Here is a 20,368-nt window from a genome sequence, read left to right as displayed (position 1 = left end):
ATCTATGTACAACTATCTAGCTTTACTAGTGCTCTAGATTGAGACTGTATGTAGGCTTCTTGTTTTTATGCATAGCCCAAAGTTTGTTTGTGTAGGGATGTACCTCATATGATGGACTCCCAAAGTCTTGTGTCCTTCATGGCATTTAGCAGCCATGTTCTACAAACCTATTTGGGGTGTGTACAAACAGAAAATTAACAGATTAGTTTGTCACAAATGACAATGTCATATGTGTTGGTAAATCAGGCCATGTGGATTTAACACAATTCTAGCCTCACTTTTGTTTAGACACTACAAGCAGGGTCTATAGTAAAACATACTGCATCACTGTAGAAAATAAAGGTAAAAAGTTGACAACCCAGTCTTAATCTACACTCCTTCCTCTGGTACAAAATTGCTGATTCAAATTACACTTCCCCTTCTTTCCACTGCCATTTTTGTTCTCCAATATAATACAAGATAGCAGTTTATACAAAGGCAGACTAGCAATGTAAATGTTTGAACTTAATTTTTTTAAAACATGAAAATATATACTGTATGTGTGGCTACTTCCTAAAACAACCTCAGTAACAGCAAGACAAAATACGCCACATTACCAGCTGAACAACAGGGCAATCTACTGTGTCAAAGGGATAATGCACAGGAAATTAAACACCTTTTACTTTTTTTTATTTGTATTTATTTATTACTGTTTTCAAACTGTCAGGACACTAGGCTCTTGTTCAGTTGAGTCTCCCCTATTTTGTGTAAAATTCATGAATATATCCTCTGTTTGTGTTTGTGGCAGAACAAGTGGATCAGAATAACTCCAATTCAACTATCAGTGAGTAGGGGAAAAAAAGTGTTATTTTACCAAAAAAACACACCGGAGAATTAAAAACAAATCCAAATATAAAGCGGTAGTGAAGTAACCAAAAAGTGATGTATCAGAAGTACTACAAATGCAGGTTATAAACCAGCCTTGCTGACAAACCTAGACCATTGAATGTAATGAGGAAAATAAAAATAGTAAATTAGCTAATGTGAAAGGGATAGTTGATCACAAGAACAAGCAAGAAAAAAATCCAACTCCATGAGGCAGCGATGCCAAAGAAATCAACACTTCTTGTCCTTCTGTATATGTTTCCAGCCAAGTTCAGTGTATGAAAGAGTAGGTGCATTTTCAGCACTCATTAAACTGAGAGAAACTGAGAACCAAGGAGGTTACATATACAGAAAACACAGACCATAACTATTAGAAAAAAATGACTGCTATCAAAGCAATCAATCCATTTTGTGGTACCGACTTCATTTGTTGCCAGCGGATGTTAGGTTTCCTTGAATGGCCTACCTACCAGCACTCTGAACTGTGACCACAGAAGAAAGGTATCTGAAGCCAGAGCTTCTCAGCAGCGCAGTCAGGTCCCCCAGTAGACATGCACTCATCAAAGGTCTGCAAAGAAAATGAGCACAACAGTCTTTTGAAAACAATAAAACTTTATTCTACACTATTATTATGAGAACAGTATTTCTTAGTTTAGATTAGATTACATTAGATGATCTTTATTAATGCCAAGGGGAAATTCAAACTTAATCCCAAGGGGAAATTAATTTATTACAACTAGTAGCATCATAAAACTGAGCTGTCAAATGATCAAAAGTATTAGTTACATATAAAAATAAAAAGATGGTACTATGTCTTACTTCCAAATAGCCAAATTGCTTTTATTTTTAAAAACTAGATTTATGGCATTTTTGCTGCCATCAAGTGGGTAATACAAGCATTGTACCCAAGTCAAAATTAGCACAGTCCTATGAATCCAAGTATGTACTGATTCCAGAATCAGTGTCAAACATGCACAATGCTGACAAAACCTAGTTTTATTAAAGTATTGACACACAACTCCAATCAGGTTGAGTTTCTCTAAAGTAAGAATAAACAGTATGTCTACCGCATTTGACTAGAATAGCTTGCTAGACTTTATATATTTAAAAAAAAGAAAGAAAAAAAGCATTATTTAAAAAACAGACTTCACCATTGCTTGTATAGCTGAGTAATGCAAAAATGTCAATGTTTCACCTTTGAGAACTGCAGACAGGACATATAAATTACATAATATGTAAGACAAAAAAAAAATAATGTGCTGTACAGCAAAACCAAATTTCCTTATTTCAGGATTATCTGTGTCCTGTGTAATTACTCTGTTTCTTGACAGATTACTTATTATCGAATATTATGGTTTAATTTACACTTTTGATTTTTTATTCAATATAAATAAATAAATAAATGGTGATATTTAGTCATTTTAATAGTGAATTATATTAATAATATTTCACATTTTGTGCAGCATGGAGGAGCAAAGGTCACCACTGATGCTTTATGGATCTAATGGCCTAGGTTTCATTTCCACTCTGTTTTTGCTGAGGAAACTACACAATACACTACAATGAGAAATTAGTAAACAGAAAAAAGGTAGTGTCACAGCAGTGGAATAATATGAAAGAGTTTTCCAAACTTTGCATGACAGATGCAAAACATACAGTAAGTGAAGATGCACAAACTGTCACTCTGAACACCACATCAGTCACTTTCTGAAATGAGCAAATATCATCAAACTTTCCATCCGTCCATTAACAAATCCATGTAATCCGAGACTAACAGTTGTGAGGAATTAATGAAAAAAATACTGTATTAACTCTAAGTTTTGTGAATGTCTGTAGACTTTAAAGACTAGCAGATATGAGGAGAAGTGATTTTGCACACGGCACTGACTTTTTCTTGTGGAGTTGCCTGAACGAAAGCATATGTTATTGTATACAATATGCAAGACCTGCGAGAGCTAAAGTAAGCAATTGAAGAGATGTGTGCAACAAACATAGCACACACCTTCACATCCCTTATTCAATGGTGTCAACAGTGAATGCCAGGGGAAGAAGATTTGAATACTCAATATAATTTGTCTTATGTCGTAACATTTACTGTATGTGTAACAACTACGAAATTAAAAGAAAAACAAAACAGGTGAAATCTGTAATTGGTATTATCCCATGGAGTATGAATATAATGGTGATATATACATATATTCATACTAGGGAGGGAAGCCCCCCCGGCACCTTTGGCGTCCAGCCCCCAGTTACAGTGTAACTCGACCATCTGCTAACTAAATCACCTAAATACAAACATTGGTTTTATGAATAGATAATTTTTTTTAATAGTTTGTTCCCATGAAAGAAAGTTTACTCGATCAAAAATAAAAACCATGACTTTCTTGATATTAAAAACCACGACTTTCTTGATATTGTAGTTTATAATTTAAAAACGGAATGAGAATCTCAGAATCTAACAACATCACATTAAAGTTTGATAAATTCTGAAAAGAATGATACCAAACATATATATGTAGGTTTTAAAATAAGCCGATTTAAAGTGTGACAAAAAAGTGACATAAAAACTTCACATAAAATCGTTGCACTTTTAGGCTTAGGATTTTATATATGTAGAGTAGATATACGTATACAAATACACAAACATTCAGAAAAAAAATATACAGCTGCTCTGTAATGGAAAATAAAGTAAAGAAAACAAAGAGTAAGGCATGCTTTACCTTTTTATCTCCTTGTTTCCTCCTTCGAAGTCCTGGTCTATAGTCATCACCAAATCTTAAAAAGTAATAGTAGGAGACCAGCCTTTCAATGGGATCTCGGATTACATTAATATAGATTGGCTTCCTCTTTACACCAAACCTAAACCAAAAATAAAATCAGACAAAACAGATCAAAGACCAAAAATGTTTTTTTTTTGTTTTTTTTTAAATAACATAGGACAACAAATAAAATGGCACGTATATCAAAGACAGAATGTATAAAATATCATAACAAAGAAAGCTCAAAGTTTACAAATCTATTCAGTGTAATGTAGGCACAATAATTCAAGTGTATGCCAGTATTTATTAAGAATTCAATTCTATTTATGTTTTCAGGTAATGCTTTCATCCAAAGTAGCTTACAAATCACAGAATAATTTATATTTCCTATAGAGCAGCTTTGGCCAGTGACGTGATTCAGTCATGCTCACACGGATTAAGTGGTTGGAAATAAACCAGCAACATTGTGGTTTACAGTCCACTGCCTTAGCCATACTATTCAACTGAAAGGGATGTTTTGCCTAAAAAGTAAATAAAAAGGCAACCAAATGAGTTTACACTGAAATTCAGACAAGTAAAAAATGAGAGAATTGAGGGAAGCCCAGAATAAAAAGGGTACAAGAACCAGACTGCAAGCAGTGTTAATGAAATATAAGGGGTACAAGAACTCTGAACAGAAAAGTTAGCATAATTGTGTTATCATGGGATCCCATAATCAAAGGCACTTATACCGTATGTTTCTTTGGCAAATTACTGCCAGGACTATTGGCACTACACAGAACAGTTTGATAATGAGCAAAATGTAATGGTTCAGGATTTGTCTTTAGTACTAACCTTTAATATGTGGACCAAAATATCATTCCATACTTATGTTATGCAATTTTAGCATCATGAAAATGACCACTCAAATGGTTCTATCATGTATCAACCTAAAGTTCATAGCTTCAATATTAAATTTCAATCAACTGCAAAAGCATCAGACTTGAAGTGTCAGAACATGAACACTTGTGATAGTTACCATTATTCACACTAATTTCAATAACATTTGTTTGCCTTCCTTAAAAAGTCCCCCATCCAAAATATCATGTTAATCCAGAGCTCAAGTTAGAGTATGTATTGTCTGTCTTACATTATGATGAAACAAAAATGTTTAAAGAATCCACATCATGTTTTTTTTCTTTATTTATAATATTGTATTTATGTCATTTTTAAGGTATTCAATTTTGTGTATTTGCTTGGATCTAATCTAGTACATACTATACTGTACATAACAAAAAACAGACCCTGACTTAAAGAACGGAAATATTTAATTTAAAACCCTACATGATTTTCTCAGGTATGTGTCAAAATATACAAAGCATATAAAACAGTCAGAGAAGATTAAACTAATGTTAGAGTCTCTATGAAAAGGTGCTAACATAAAAAAGAGTCTGTGAGACGTTTCAATTCGTATCATTACATTTAAAGACACACTTTAGTATATTTTCCATGTTTACATAGAATAATTCATCACAGCCTGTAAAAAAAGAAAAATCCAAAATAGGCCATTGCTAATCCCACCTAGTTTTTCACAGAAAAAAAAAATTAAAACTCTGTATGTTTGATCACTGAAACAGGACCTTTTACTGAGATTTTTGTTCCCAATCGAAAGTAAAAAAAAATTAAAAATGCTGCAAGCCTATTTGCCAGAGCTCACACTTCTTTATGACCACTAGATGGAGCCACACACACACACACACACACAGAGAACTAAACTGAACTGCCATCCTAGTGAACTTTTGAAGTGCAGAAGCATGCTGATGGTTACGGCTCCTCTAATCCTTCCCTTATTTTCAACGTGCTTTCAACATAATATATAAGCACAATTTTACTACAGAAGGGTTTGTAGGAGACATCTATCTAGGATTTAGCAATGTAATGTTGTTATTGAATACCACACATTACAGTCTAGAAGAACTCTGTATAGCAAATGGGTGCTAAATTAACTGTACTGGCTAGCAGATTACTAACATACACCCAAGAAATGGTTGGTAAAATTTGTATAGCAAATGATTACAAATGTAATAGGTTCAACATGTACAAGGTATAATGTTAGGGTAAAGGCCACCAGTTTTTGAAATATGCACTCCAGACCTCCTTTCAACTGTTTTGTGAACCGGCATTTCCCATTGCATTATTTCAGGCAGGTTGAGCTTATCCTGGGAGCAACAAGGAAGGCAAAGCATGAATTAAACTTAGAAGGGTTGCCAGTTCATTTTAGTGCAGCCACACACTACTTGTAATGGTCTTACCAGGCTGAATAGAGACCTTAAAAGGGCTCAACCACCTTTCCTTTCCTCAAACACCTTTTTCTATTTAAGGGGATTATTCAAGTATCTTTGGGCACAGGATACTGGGCACTTCCAATTATACCAGGTCAACACAGAGTCACCAGTTAATCTAACATTAGTCAACTAAACGATTCTGACCACCTTAAACTGTACATCAAATGTGTACACCAAATCTATTTACCTCCCAGTGTGGAGAATATTTTGCAAATGTACAAGAGTGTTTACAACAGCAGCAAGAACACAGACAAAATTGAAGAATCAGAATATTAATGTGGATTCTGAGTTTCATGAAAAATGCAGCAAAAATGTATTTAAGTAATTGCTAGTTAAAGGCTGGAAATGAATAAAACATGAAGAAGAAAGACTTCATGTTGCTAGGTAAAGTGAGACTTCCATGACGCACACTGCTTATACTTTTGTAAACCCAAGAGGCTTTTTTCTTAAATTATAAGGTTGAAGTGTTTGCCTCAGTAACATAATTCAGATATAATTCATTTCAGAAATAAATTGAATTATTCTGTGCAAAGCTGACAATACAATTATGGACTTTTTGCTGATTTTGAATAAAAGAACTCTTCAGTATTTGCTAAGAATTTCAAAGATAAAAATGTGCTCTAAAACACTGAATTAAAATCATCATAACAGTTAGATACTGTATTTACCAGCTTCATTAAATGTATTGACCGATTTATTCTAATTGATAATTAATACATTAATTCCACTGCACTATAAAACAGAATGTGCACACTTTTCTTTATGTTCTGTTACAAGTTCTGTGATGCTAAAGGACTTAAAACCGCACTCCTTTTTCAATGCTTGAACCCTCACAAATTATTTCAAATATATAGTAGAAGATGGACTAAAAGATTAGGAAAACTATAGTTTTCAGGAAGCAGATGTAACACAGCAGAACCTGAAAGATCCATATATGAAAGACAGCCTATATATGTACAAGCACAGTGCAGACGATGCATGGGGTGCAAAATGGCAGACAGTGCATTGATGTAAGGAACTCAGCGGCTGACCTCATAACTGTTAGAGGAAAGAAAAGAGAAAAGAATAATGACATGCATTTACAGAAAAATAGTATCTATATATGAAGGCTACCCGAAAAACATTGGAAAGGAGCTGTACTGAGAGACACACATGAAGACAAGGAAAATAATTTTTGTTGTATTTGTTGTCCTCAAAAAGGCTTTAAAATAGTGTATAAACAGTACTTGACCAAAAGAATGCCCCTAAAGAGATTAATATGGCCAGCTGCAGCAACTGACTAAAGGTGTATATTTTACATAGCCTGTCACTACTGTGTTGTGAAAAGGTTATTTGTTTCTTTCCTGACATCCAGTTATTTTTGTATATTTGTCACAATGACTGACTTCATGATCTGACAAATTAAATCCAGAGTAAACATATACCACCACTTTTAAATTGCTAATGAACATATTTATCCAGCACCTGTACTGGCCATATAAAAATGCAAAATGCTCTTTAGTTACACACACTTAAACAGCTGACAAATTTAATTGATAATTCACTTTAGAGGGCGGAAGACACATCAGATACTATTATAGCCAGTTCCACTGTGTCAAAAACCTCACCACATACTGACCCTTAGCGTAAGAGTGAAGTAGACACCATAAATATTGCTAGAAAACACTCTGCCATGAACAAAGGGAATTCAATAAGAGATAAGGAAAAAAGTCATTGAAACTTACCAATCAGGAAAAGGTTATTTCTTAGTCATTTCTAAGACTTTGGGGCTCAACCACACCACAGTGGGAGCCATTACCTCCAAATGGAGAATATTTGGAGCAGCAGTGAAACTTACTAGAAAAGGCTGGCCTGCCAACATTCCCCAAAGGCACAGCAATAACTCGATCAGCAAGTCAGAAATGGATGGCAGAATTGCAGGTCCCTCTAGCTTTAGCTAAGGTCAGTATTCAAGACTCCACGGTAAGAAAGAGAAGGAGTAAAAATGGGATTCATGGGAAAGTAGCAAGGCACAAACCTCTGCTATCCAAGAATAACATTAGCAATATTCTTATATTTATAAAGAAACACTTGGATTATCCATAGGCCTGGAAAAATATTCATTGGAGTCAAGTGTCAAAAGTAGAAGTCTTTGGAAAACACAGGCCTTACTAGGTCTGGTGCAAAGCTAATCTGACTGTAAGAACATCACATGTGAAATAAAACATGGTGTTTGTAGTGTGATGGTGTGGGGTTGCATTGCTGTCTCAGGACTTGGAAGACTTGCCATTATTGAAGGAACCTTAAATTTTGCACAAAGACATATACTGTAAATAACCTGTGAGAATTACAATACAGAAAATCAATACATAATACATGTATCACAAATAAAAAAGAAATCACCTTCTTTTATGATCTTTTCTCCTGTATATGTGTTTGTGTGCATACCTTACCTAATTTCATCACATAATTCAAGGGATACTCATAGATGGAACATTAAGATATGCTATCAAAAATACTTAGAATGATATGAATGAAACAACATGACACATGGTTGTTCAGACATTTCACACAATGTATTGATCTTGTGAGCCTAATGTGGGAATTTCTTATTACAAGTCCTTATATTTACTGAAACCACCTCATACAGTTTTTGAGTGACGGGAAGCCAAAGTGAGCCACAAATTTGATATTTACAGGGAGGGAGCAAGAAGAATGGAGGCAAACTTGAGAGAAAAGAAAAAGCACCGATGTACTAAAATTGCCTTACATGCAAATTATTGTTCAAGTAGATCACTGCAAAGGCACAGCTAAATATCATTTAAATGTTGAGCTTTTGTGGAAAATAAGCTTTTCCTCAACAAACTATATTATAATTGTGATATGCAATACTCCTGAACTTTAATGTCCTATATAATCTTTGTTACTCCATTAAAAATACTAGCACCTATCTAAACAGCTTTGCACTAAAATGTTTCCATTACTATTAATGCATATAAAGTGATATCTTAGTATTACAAGAAAAAGAACTGTATTTTTAAGGAAAAGACTTCATTATTGCTGTCAAGTGGGAAAAACTAGGAACATTAGATCTAAGGTTTGTCACCATGATTTATGATTTGTTTTTAAATGTGTTAAAAAATACACAAATAAAAAGGTTAAAAAACATATTAATAAACAAAAGCAATCAAAGTGAAACAACAGACAAGCTCCCATTTGTAAAGGTTTGTAAATATGAACTGCCAAGCCTAACACAATTAATACATACTGTTGGTCCAACCATTTTGTTTGTTTTTTTAATGTATACATTGACAATAAGGGTTAATTTTGATTCTTAAGATTGAGACTGGTAAAAACTGCACAAGGAATATTAATATGAGCAATTAAAGTGGTTACATTGTTCATGTACGGCATAAATCCTCAAACTCAGTTCAGGGTCGCACAGTATCACCATCATCACCTTTCTTCTTAGGAGGTTTTCAGTAGTCTCTGAAATGATTATGTGAGTTTTACTTGTCTATCAACTTTACCAAAATATTTCTTAAGGTGATACCTTTGAATAGTGTATTTGGTTGAAAATCCATTACAGACAATGACTGCTTGAAGTCTGGAACCCATTGCCATCTCTAAGTGCTGGGTTTCCACCCTTGTGATACTTTGCCAGTCCTTTACTGCAGCTATATTTAGTTGCTACTTGTTTGTTCGATTTTTCCCCATCAGTTTTGTCTTCAGCAAGTGAAATGCATCTCCAATTGGGTTTTGGTCGCTGATTGACTTGGCAATTGAACAATATTCCACTTTTTTTGTCTTGAAAAGCACTTGGTTTGCTTTGGCTCATTATTAATCTATACTGTAAAGCGTCGGTTTTGCAGCATTTGGCCGAATCTGAGCAGATAGTTTAGCCCTATCCATATTACTAACCGAGAATGGTAAACCGGATGGCATGGACGCAGGGACACGGCGATGGGACCATGAGACGTACTGCGCAGGCGCGTACAGCGCTCGTCTCATAAACCGCACGCGAAGTCTTATCCACTGCGCACGAAGGAGTCACGGCCCAAAAACGAAAGAGCTCAACTGACGTGAATGAGTAATGAAGCAACAACACGCCCATACCTAACGACTACCGACACAGCCACGCAAATGAGAGGACTCTGCGCTGCAGCCCAGATTCAAACGGAAGAGGCTACGGAGGCCCCACGGATCCATAAAGTACGGAAGGCGCAGGCTTCACCGCCATATTGTGAGTGGCACTACTGCGGAGTGAAAGCACAGGCGTCACCGCCATATTGTGAGTGGCACCACTGCGGAGTGAAGTAAACGCGTGTCTGAAACTGCGGAAGCAAAGCAGGCACGGGTTCAAAACGAACGAGCTCGACTGACGGATATACAAACAATGTATTTCAGGATACCCAATGCCGGGGGTAGGCGAGCGAAGCGAGCAGGGGGAAGAGCCCCCTTGTACACTTCAGAATTCATCCTGCTACTTCTGCCAGCAGTCATATCATCAACAAACACTAGTGACCGACTTCCATTCACAGCCATGCATGATTATGCCATAAAACTGCCTCCACCATGTTTCACAGATGATGTGGTAATCATTGGATCATAAGTCATTTCTTCTTTTCTCCATACTCTTCTCTTTCCACCATTCTGGTATATAGTGATCTTAGTTTCCTTTGTCCAAAGAGAACTGTTATAGAACTGAACAGGCTTTTAAAAATGTTTTCTGGCAAACTCTAATCTGTCCTTCCTATGCTTAAGGTTTACTAGTTGCAAAGCAACTTTAATTGTCTTTATTTTCATAAAGTCATCTCTTGATTGTAGACTTTGGCAATGACAGGTCTATCTTTGTTCTTAGTTTGCCTAACTTTTATGAAGGTATTCTTCTTCACCAAGGACAGAATTCTGCAATATTCAAGCACAGTTTTCTTCTGTGGTTTTCCAGACCTTCTGTGGTTGCTCAGTTCACCAGTGTGTTCTTTCTTTTTAAAAATAAACCATTTGGTTGATTTGACAGCTCCTCGTGTTTCTGCTGTCTCTCTAATGGATTTGTTTTGCCTTTTAAGCCTAATGATGGAATGTTATTACTTTCATGGACAGCTCTTTGGACCTCATATTGAGAGTTCACAGTGACAGCTTCCAAATGGAAATTCCACACTTGGAATCAACACCAGACGTTTTACCTGTATAATATTTAATTAAATAAAGTGGGAACTGTTGCCACCTGGCTATGAAGCAGCTTGTCAGTCAAATGTCCATATACTTTTGAGCCCTTGGAAATGGGTATGGAGTGGGGGGTGGGGGTGGGGTGCTGTGCAGAAAAATGGCAGTCATTCCTAAATGGTTTATACAATATTTTTAGTAAACCCCTTAAATTAAAGCTGAAAGTGTACACTTCAATTACATAATAATTACTTTATTTCAAATGCATTGTAATGGTGTACAGAGCCAAAATTATGAAAATTGTGTCACTGTCCAAATATTTATGGACCTGACTGTATATCGAATTAAGTCACTAGCCTGTTTAAAACTTCATATAACTGGGAGCTTTGGAAAAACAGAGCTGACAGACAGCAGATTGCAAGTTTAGTCCTAGAAGATCCAAGGAATAATAATAAAATAATAATTCTTTTCATTTATGCAGTGCTTCTCTGAATCAAAGCACTTTACATAGAGAGTGGGGCGCCACTTCAGTCAACACCAATGTGCAGCATTCTACCTGGATGATGTGACAGAAAGCATTCTGTGCCAGTATGCTCACCACACATTAGCTATTAGGTGGTGTAGGAGCATGAGACACAGCCAGTTAGAGACAGGGGATGATTAGGGGGCTAGAATGACAATTTAGCCTGGACATCCGCAAACATCCTATGCTTTTTGAAAGATTGAAAGGGATCTTATTATGACCACAGTCAGGATCTCAGTTTTATGTTTCATTTCAAGGCAGACACCATTTTTACAGCACAGTGTCTCCATCACTGCACTGGGGCATTGGAATCCACACACAGACCACAGGGAAAATCACTCCCAGATGGCTTCACCAACTTCTCTTCCAGCAGCAACCCAAGCTTTTCCTAGATTGTCTCCCATCCAAGTACTTGCCAGGCCCAAACGTGCTTAGCTTCAGGTAGATTACCTGTTGTGAAGTGCATGTGGTATGGCTGCTGGCAAATGAAAATTTACAGCAGTGCATGAGTAAATAGTATTTTGTAATATCAAACACAATATTATATCATAATTTATTTCCACTTTTTTGCTATGTATTACTGTTTGCATGCTGAAATAAAGAGAGCTGTCAAACTTGTTCCTGCTGCTTCATTAGTGCTACCTGCACATATGTAGGTATTTCAAACATTAGGGGTTTAATGATAAGTGAAGATGTTCCTGTAGTAAATATATACTATCTTCACCTTATTAATGAACTCATTTGAAATGTTAAAGTGCATAAGTTGGAATACCTTGATTATTGTGGGTTTCTAGGATCCTTTATCACACTTTGCACTTGAATTGAAGTTTAAATTCTTGTTTAAAACTCTTTGGCAGTGCAAAACTAAAGCTAAAAACTCAGAAATGAGTCATTTATCTCCAGATATGTACAATCTCAATAAAGATACTAGAGTCTGATGAAGGAGTAGAAAGCTAGCTAATATATACTAGTCCAAAAAAGTAATGTATTTAGAAGGAATGGGGGGTGCGTGAATAATGTATATTTTCCTTGGGGATACAGTTTTAATCTTTTGTAAAGTAAATTATTTCATCTCTGTGTTAATAAATAACAAATGTTAAAGTGGGAATTACAGAAGAAATGTAAAAAGGTATTATTTAAATATAAAGTAAAAACCTTGGAAAAAGTATTTTAAATTAGCACATTTCTAGATATACTTAATTTTAAACACCAACAAATGTAAAATAATAAGCAAACACTGCATTGATCATTCAGATAATCATATTTTGCAACTCTGTGCGCCAGAAAAGGAGTTACATAATATAAAATATTGGCTGCAGTGACACACTGTGTACATAGTAATAAATACATATGCTCTTCCCATGCACATGGCTTATTTACATCTTTGAAAGTAAGCAGCTTTTGCCTGTATACACATCAATTGCTACTCTGTGCAACTCTTCTGCTAATTCTGAGTCTATTATCATGAGGTGAGTTGGTGAATCACCAAGTTCATTATGGACTTTCTTTCTCTCACACCCCTTAATCTTAACACGTGTACACACACATATACACACACACACACACACACAGAATCCAATCACACTTGCATTTAAGCATTGATTATAAGTGATGCCTGCACAGTCTATCTCCCCTCAGCAACCAACATAGGAGATTCACTAGGATTGCCATGAGTAGAGGTGGGCGGTATGACCAAAATTCTATATCACGGTATTTTTCTAAATTTCTACCGGTTTCACGGTATTAGATGGTAGTTTTTTCCCCATGCATGAGTGGATGTTAACCACATTTTCCACTGCAATTACTGCAGTAGACTGGCTAAGAATAACCTATTAGACTGTTATGAGAATTGTACATTGTACAAAAAGACATCTTAATGTGCACACAAGTATTAATCCAGGTTTGCATGGCCCCATAAAGTGATAGTTTTCAAGGGGGTGCCACTAAAGAGAAGGAATCACATTGCATGACAGATGCAGTCAAAATATAGAACCTTTAATTGAACAAATTTTGCAAAAGCTTAAACTATGATTTTGACAACATATTTTCAACCATCCAAAGAGGCATTTAGACTTAGTAAAATATCCAGAGGTGTTTGTCAAAAGTTGGATTGCACTGAACACATCTTAGAAAAGGAATAAATAGTAAATATTTTTTGTAAACCAACTACACTTTCTGTTAATGTTAACAATCTTTGTCCACTGACACGTTAAAGTGACTTTTTAAACAATTTTACCATCATTAAACTGCATAATATTTAAACTAATAAATAATAACAATAAAATACATAATAGTATTACTGATAGTTGCACTATTACTTCAAGGCTTCAAGCCCAGGTGCATTACACAGTATTCACCAAATTAAAATAAAATAAAACAAGTGCAACTTGGTGATGACATCTTACCAACTGTACCATCATTTAGGCAAACTGCATTAATATGGACCTTGCTTCAAGCTAAGCTATATACATAAATAATAAAAACTGCAACTTGCATTTATAATGCAGTTTGTGGTATAGCCCTATGGAACAGCATTAGGGCCACTGTGAAGAAAAAAAAATATGGACACGGAAGAAAAAAACAAACTATATGTCGAGAATAAATTCAACATGTTGACTATGTCAAGATTAAAGTCGACATTTCCACTTTATTCTCATAGTTTATTTTATAATTAAAGTAGAATGTTGTAAACTAAACTTCATCAATGTTTAATTTACTAGATTTTCTCAAACCCCGTCACAAGTTAATGCAGCACATTAAATACTTTGTGTTAAGTGTTCCCCGACCCAGTCGTTAATCACTACGCTTCTTAAACTGACTTCCTCCGCACTAACAGCAGGCGCCTGCAGCAATCACCGCACAGAATCCATTCACTTCATGATATTCCTGCTCTCTACCAAAACCCCAGTTCCTATCTTTCCTTTTTCTTTCTCCACATTACCAATCACCACACGATAAACGTCTTTGTGAAATTAAAACTAGTTATTAACTTAGCCGACGGAGTGTTCAGAACTTTAAAAATATCTTCGTTATACATCGCAGGATGAATACAAGCAAAACATACACTAGCAAGTACAAAAACAAGTACAACTTGGCTTGCAGTATTATCCAGTAGTATAGAAACAGTATTTACACATCTGACCTTTTAAAACTAAAGAATCTCCAGGCGACGGACGTGACTCCTTTTTTTCGGCAAAAGTTCTTCTGTTCATCATGTTCTACTTTACTTTTAGTTCAGTTTCAGAATGCTCTCTGTCCATTTTCACCACACAGCATACCTATGCTACCACCCACTATTTGGTGGTGTAGCAGTGAAAAAGAGCCCTAGTGCAACATATCTGTGTTTAGCGGTGTAGCAGTGAAAAAGGTCCCCACTTGAACAGTTTCCCGCTGCGCCACGTTCCGAACATCATTTAGGCAATTTAAACCAGTGTTGCAGTATAAGAAAAATCCATATCATAAAAAAAATTAAAAATGGTTTTCGGTATGAACCGGTATACCGCCCAGCACTAGCCATGAGATTTTTTTTTTTTTTTTACTCTGTATGTAAAGCGACTTTGGGTTTGTGAAAGGTGTTCTATAAATGCAAATTATTATTATTATTATTATTATAATAAAATGAGGGTCCACAGGTGCCCCCTTAGGCACTGGTCACTGGTACATCTTGGTTACTGTCACTTACTAACAGTGTGTTACCATGCTGCTCACCATCGGTGGCATCCCACCACAGCCATTAATGCTGCAGGAAAGAAGTGAAAAACTACCCAATACCAGGTGCCTTGTACTTGTCTTAGTCACCTAGGATTTGCAAATAAAGTATAGAAATTTAAAGCAAAGCAATATTTATTAAAATAGGATAACAGAACAAAAACAAATAATAACAGAAAATAATACACATGAAAGGAATGATAAAGAATATAAAGCCCTAAATAAACCCATGTTCTGAAATCAAAAAGCTTAATCAATGCTTTCAGTAAGGGTATGAAAACTGAAGAAAAACACCAAAGGAAACATCTCACTAAAGGCAGGTTAGAGAAAAATAGAAATGGAGAGAAAGGTAACATTTCTTACAAGTGGCTAGTCCAGGTAGATGGATCTCTCCATCTCTTGAGTGATTCGTACCTTAAGCCAAAAATACCATGTGGGGTTTCCAGGCCTCATTATGTACGCACAGAAGACTTTACAACTACCCCAGATGATAGACAACTTACCCCAGAACCTTAGACAATAAAAGAATGCACAAAACGCTATCTTGCAAAGGAATTTATCTACAGTAAACGGTATCCAATTGCTTCGGGAACAGATACTTGCATCTGGGGTCAAGCTAGAGATCAAGCAGTCACTCTAAGATTAAATGTGAGTTACACACGGAGATAAGATATAAAAGAAAACATATATAACCTTAGATAAGATTCATAATATGATTATCTAAAAGCATAAAACCTTTTCTCACAGTGTTGTTTTGGATGAAATTCTGAGTAAAGTTCCAGATTCATAGAGAAAAAAAAAAAAAAAGGTTCAGAGTTCGATTACAGATCACTACATCTCATGTGAGCAAAACCTGCAGCAGAAATGGAGATTTTGTTGCTCCATGACATTGATTCACTGAAGTGATGATGCTTTCTTTCACCAGACAAAACATTATTAAAAAACTTTCAGTTAGTACCACTCCACAACGGAAACAATCACACACCATTTAATGCACCCATTATCCTTTAAGTGCAATGACATAATAATAAAAAATAATAAGTTGCATTTATATAGAGCGCCTTTCATAAACTCAAGGTCGCTTTACATACAGGGTAAAAAAAATGCTTCACATTTGAGAGTTCCCCCATCTCCACTGGTCTATGTGCCAACACATATCACAAACATTGCAAACAATGACCTTAGGGATTTATACAGATGGCTTCAAAAGAAAGTACAGCAGGTCTATGAAAATATAAAATACGATGTGCAGTATCTGAAACCTTGTGGTAGTGGTGTACTTTGCCCACTTCATTTAATTTCTCTGTGGAATTTTAAGGTTAGCACTTCCACCATTTTGATGAAGCTGCATTTTACAGATGACAGAAAAAAATGTGCTTTATTAAACTTAATTACAGACATGGACAAATTTGTTGGTACCCTTACAGCTCACTGAAAAAGTGCTGTATGCCTCCTGAAAGATGATTAAATGATAAACTACTGTCCCAAGTGTACCTGTATGCCTTTGATATGTCATAGAGAAAAGTAAAGCAAGTGTGAAAAGAAATACTGCATGTTCTACAAAGATATTCTAAAATGGCCTGGACACACATGTTGATACCCCTAAAAAAATCATAAATAATTGGATTTGAGTGGTTTTTCATAGTAGCCTTCCAATAGTGCAGTCATTCATTCAGCCTATATAAATTCAAAAAATAATTACTCTGCTGTTTGGTATCAGAGTGTCCCACACTGAACATGGACTAGACATGGCAAAGGAGAAGGTTTTCTGAGGAGATCAGAACATTTTTTGACAAGTCACATCAGCTCTATGTCCACAGACAAAAAAATGAAGCTTTCAAAGAAAAGAACACCATACCGAGTGTGAGACAAGGAGGAGTTATGGTTTAGGGCTCCTTTGCTGCATCTGGCATGGAGTGCCTCGACTCTGTGCAGGGAACAATGGAATCTCAAGACTATCAACACATTCTGGAGCATAAAGTACTGCCCAGTGTCAGAAAGGTTTGTCTTAGTAGCAGGTCATCAAAGATTCAACAGGATAATGACCCAAAACACACAGCTAAAATCACTCAAGAATGGCCAAGAACCAAACACTGGACTATTCTGAAGTGACCTCCTAATTTGAATCCTATCAAATATCTATGGAAAGAACTGAAACATGTCATCTTGAGAAGGCCCCCTTCAAACCTGCCACAACTGGAGGAGTTTGCTTAGGATGAGTCAGTCAGACTACCTGTTGACAGGTGCAGAAGTCTCATTGAGAGCTCCAGGAATCGCTTGTTTGCAGTGACTGCCTGTGAAGGTTGTGCAACAAAATATTACATTAAGGGACACATTATTTTTGTCTATCTCATCTTCATTTTTGTTATTTGAAATATTCTGTTGATTCAAAACTCTAAGGGAAAGTCTAATTTTTGTTAAATAAGAAATAAACAATGATGGTGGGTGCCAATTACCTTGATCAGTTTCAAGTTATTTCAGAGATATTTGTGGATTCCTCTGTTTTCATGGAGGGGTACCAACAAATTTGACCATGTCTGGAATTAAAATGTATTCATAATAATAAAATTCACCTACACTAATGAAACAGATGAAATAAAATGCACAATTTTGACCCCTTATAACTAAAAAAAAAGTGAAGGCTTGATCACCTGACTTTTAACATGACAAAAATTATTACAAATATTTTTTTCTTTAAGCAGTAAATTGCCATCCACACACACACTTTCACAGCCATGATTATCACATTAAGTTTTAAAGTAATAATTTCACACAGCAAACATCATACTGCTCAGAAATGTTCAGACATAATGATACAAAGTAATAGTATCTAAAAATGTTTTGACTGCTTTCTTTCAAGTCAACAGAATAAATGGATGATACATTAAGTATTTGGACTTGTGTTGTCAAAGCAATGGATTTCCCAGCAGCACCACATGATTGTCAAAGCTGGAGTATTATGGCATCACTACAAAAGAAAATCAATCCTTTACAATGGTGTTGCTGAAGAATTTTATTGAACACAGCATGGACTGCAAGATGGACTAATCGATCAGTTTTAAATGGGAATCACGTATGGTCAAAGTGTACCTAAACAATTTGGTCACATTATGAGAAAGGCAGTTCACTCAAGGAAACATTAGTACTTGGAGGAAGAGAGAACTACATCGCTGGATACTATCATGCAAATACTCAAATGCAACTCCAAGTACTGAAAAGACAGAAGCAGGTGTTTGTGATTCAGAAGTTAATAAATGGGTACAAATAAAGCAATACAATAATCATAAGACTTACAAGGACAGTTTGTTCTCAGCAAGTGTGGACCTAAACCTTATTTTGCTAGGCAAGCTGAGATTTTTCCATCAGGAATTCTTGACCACCAGCTACTTGGTTTCTACTTTTCTACAGAAACATCTTTTTTTATATTTTAAAAATGTAAACAATTTTTACTCTTTATAGATTCACAATAAATTTATTCTGAGGTGTAGACTGAGGCCTGGTTGTGACTGTGGTATGAAAAAAAACTTTTTAATTGGCTTTTAAACCAATACAAATCTGCACATGATATCTTTAGTGGATGTTTAAATACAGTAAATGCCTCACAGCTAACACATAATTTTTGATAATATCGTGGCACCTTACTTTTCCATATGAAAGTTTAAAATAAAAATTGATATATTAAGCTGCAACTGCCCTTCAGTTGCACAAACCAGAGTTTCACATGGGCTATGGAAGACATTTTTTTCTTTTTAAACACTGCTCAGATTTAACATTTTTAGATTTCAGCTACAGTACCTCTGCACTAGCAGCTGGTTTCAGATGACACTGAGCACATTAAAAAGCTTTATAAGGAGGACAAACGTCTGCACTCTTTCCACCAAAAAAGTAACCAAGTGGCCACCTAATCTAATGTGTAAAAGTATAAGAAAACAACAACACTGGAATTATCTCTCTTTGGCTCCTCGGTTTAGAAAAGACAAAATAAAACATATAAAAGCTCAGATTGTTTTAATTTAAATCCCATTATTCTGCATTATGACCCAAGTGTGGCTTGTACAAAATTTTAGTATGAGATGGCGAGCAAACACAGAGGCTTTTTTTTTTAGTAGAACTAGATAACAACTTGACTTACTTTGTGAAGTCTAGAAAGGCTACATGCCCGTGGTAGAAACCAGGCTTCATCTCCCTCCAGGAGGTCACATTCTTTACAAACCGCACCTGTAATGATAAACAGGATATTTAGCAAGGCACAAATGGATTTATGGGTTCTACTGGCTGGAACGGTAAAGTGACCTGAACTACCGCTACATATGAAAGCACTAGGAAGATCTTTTTGTGATAGTTTCCTTTTCTTTCTATTTCCCCCGAAGAGTCTATTAAACAATAGCACACAAGTGGAACAATTTTATGTAATTAGCTAATTAAAAATATTAAGATAACCTAAATTCCAATTTATAAACGTTTGCACTGAATCTAATAATATATATATTAGATGCCTTTCTTGCAGTTTGTATAATAACTGGTGAGGTCCAATTCTTTCTACATAGCCTCTTAGAACTTGCTATACTGTAACCACGTGAGCTTGGTGCCCTTCTAGCGTCTTACACTATAGATCTTCTTGCACTATTTGGTTCTCTTGATTAATCCTCCACTGAGTGATCTTGATGGTCACAATGCAAATATGCATATAGTACATCACTATATACAGTGTAATCATTTTCACAGAGAAACACACACAATCAAGTAGTGTTATCTTAAAGAATACATCAAATTAAAGACTCACAGCATGTTCTGTAAATATTGTCAGAACGCTGCCAATTAATCAAGTATTCATTCTTTGTAGAGTCAACAGTTTCACTTTTCACAATGAAACCTGAAGATACAAAACATAGTTGTATTATCTTTGCAAATTAAATACATGCAGGCAAAGAGACTTGCACAGAGGTGGGACAGAACTCGCATCTTCATTGTAAACATGAAACTGACAAACCTATTTGTCTTTTTGCTTTCTTTTTTTGCATAGACCCAGTTTCTACAATATATAG

General features: G+C 35.5%; 1 protein-coding gene across 2 annotated transcripts in view; it reads right to left on the bottom strand.

The window, feature by feature from the left end:
• The window catches only part of LOC114659136 (heparan sulfate 2-O-sulfotransferase 1), a 377,317-nt gene that overhangs the window by 9,771 nt on the left and 347,178 nt on the right, over positions 1–20,368 (bottom strand). For both annotated transcript variants that reach the window (XM_028811399.2, XM_028811400.2), the window contains 3 exons: positions 19,456–19,541; positions 3,585–3,723; positions 1,335–1,432 (listed from right to left, as the gene is read on the bottom strand). In XM_028811399.2, the coding sequence (XP_028667232.1) occupies positions 1,335–1,432; positions 3,585–3,723; positions 19,456–19,541 (323 nt within the window). The remainder of the gene's footprint in view (positions 1–1,334; positions 1,433–3,584; positions 3,724–19,455; positions 19,542–20,368) is intronic.

The sequence above is a fragment of the Erpetoichthys calabaricus genome, chromosome 10 (genome assembly GCF_900747795.2).
Source record: "Erpetoichthys calabaricus chromosome 10, fErpCal1.3, whole genome shotgun sequence".
NCBI classification, from domain to species: Eukaryota; Metazoa; Chordata; class Cladistia; order Polypteriformes; family Polypteridae; genus Erpetoichthys; species Erpetoichthys calabaricus.
The sequence above is the reverse complement of the archived record's forward strand: the minus strand, read 5'-3'. Positions and strand labels throughout refer to the sequence as shown.